At 39.5% G+C, this 856-nt stretch overlaps 1 protein-coding gene across 1 annotated transcript in view; it reads left to right on the top strand.

The window, feature by feature from the left end:
* Positions 1 to 781, top strand: part of LOC103523907 (phosphoglycerate mutase 1-like) — a gene marked incomplete at both ends in the record, with an annotated part of 10,141 nt that extends 9,360 nt beyond the window's left edge. The window contains one exon of the mRNA XM_008488914.2: positions 514 to 781. Within this exon, the coding sequence (XP_008487136.2) occupies positions 514 to 781 (268 nt within the window). The remainder of the gene's footprint in view (positions 1 to 513) is intronic.
* Positions 782 to 856: the final 75 nt, after the last annotated feature.

Below are 856 nucleotides of genomic sequence, written 5' to 3' on the forward strand. Positions count from 1 at the left end.
AGTTGTGAGGTCTTGAGAAACAGAAAATAAAATTTATAAAAATTACAAGTCAAAAATAAACAAAGAATTTATGGTGGGAAAGGGACGTTTTATGAAAAGTAAAATCCCATCCCCCTACTGTTGTCATGGGATTTTTCTCGAAAAATCTCGTCCTCAACACGCTCCCCTGTGCTAGATCCAACACCTTGCACCGAAAATCAGAAATTTAAATTCCAAAAATTCAAAAATTCCCGCCTATCAGATTGTTTACAAAAAAAAATTGCGCCTTCAAAATCTACTAAACACTTCTCTCAATACAAAAATCCAATGTTGCGCCTTCGACATTTTGATTATGCAATGTGTCAGTATTAAGTTGTGACCCTATTTTAGGACTTGTTGGTCCATGAATTTTGATATTCGCATCTGCTGTGATCTGCTCTTGCTCAGATCTTGAAAGTTCATGTCGGTAGACCTTGGGGTCTACAGTCTCATGTTTTCCTATTAGGTATCAACAATAACTTTGCACGTTTTCAGGTTCAAATCTGGAGACGAAGTTACGACGTTCTTCCTCCTCCAATGACCAAAGATCACAAGTACTACCAGGATATCATCAGCAATCCTAACTTCAAGATTGACGGCCCTAATGAGGACCAATTTCCTCATACGGAAAGCCTGAAGGAGACCATAATGAGAGTCCTACCCTACTGGAATGAAAACATCGCCACTGAGATTAAACAGGGGAAGAAAGTCCTAGTGGTCACACATGGGACTTCACTGCGTGGTCTGGTGAAACATATTGAACGTAAGTCTCTACGTGAACCTGTCTAACACCCATATTTTAGAACAAAATGCTGGCTCTCAGCAAATGCTCAAGCAT

Source organism: Diaphorina citri, unplaced genomic scaffold (genome assembly GCF_000475195.1).
Source record: "Diaphorina citri unplaced genomic scaffold, Diaci psyllid genome assembly version 1.1 scaffold54318, whole genome shotgun sequence".
NCBI classification, from domain to species: domain Eukaryota; kingdom Metazoa; phylum Arthropoda; class Insecta; order Hemiptera; family Psyllidae; genus Diaphorina; species Diaphorina citri.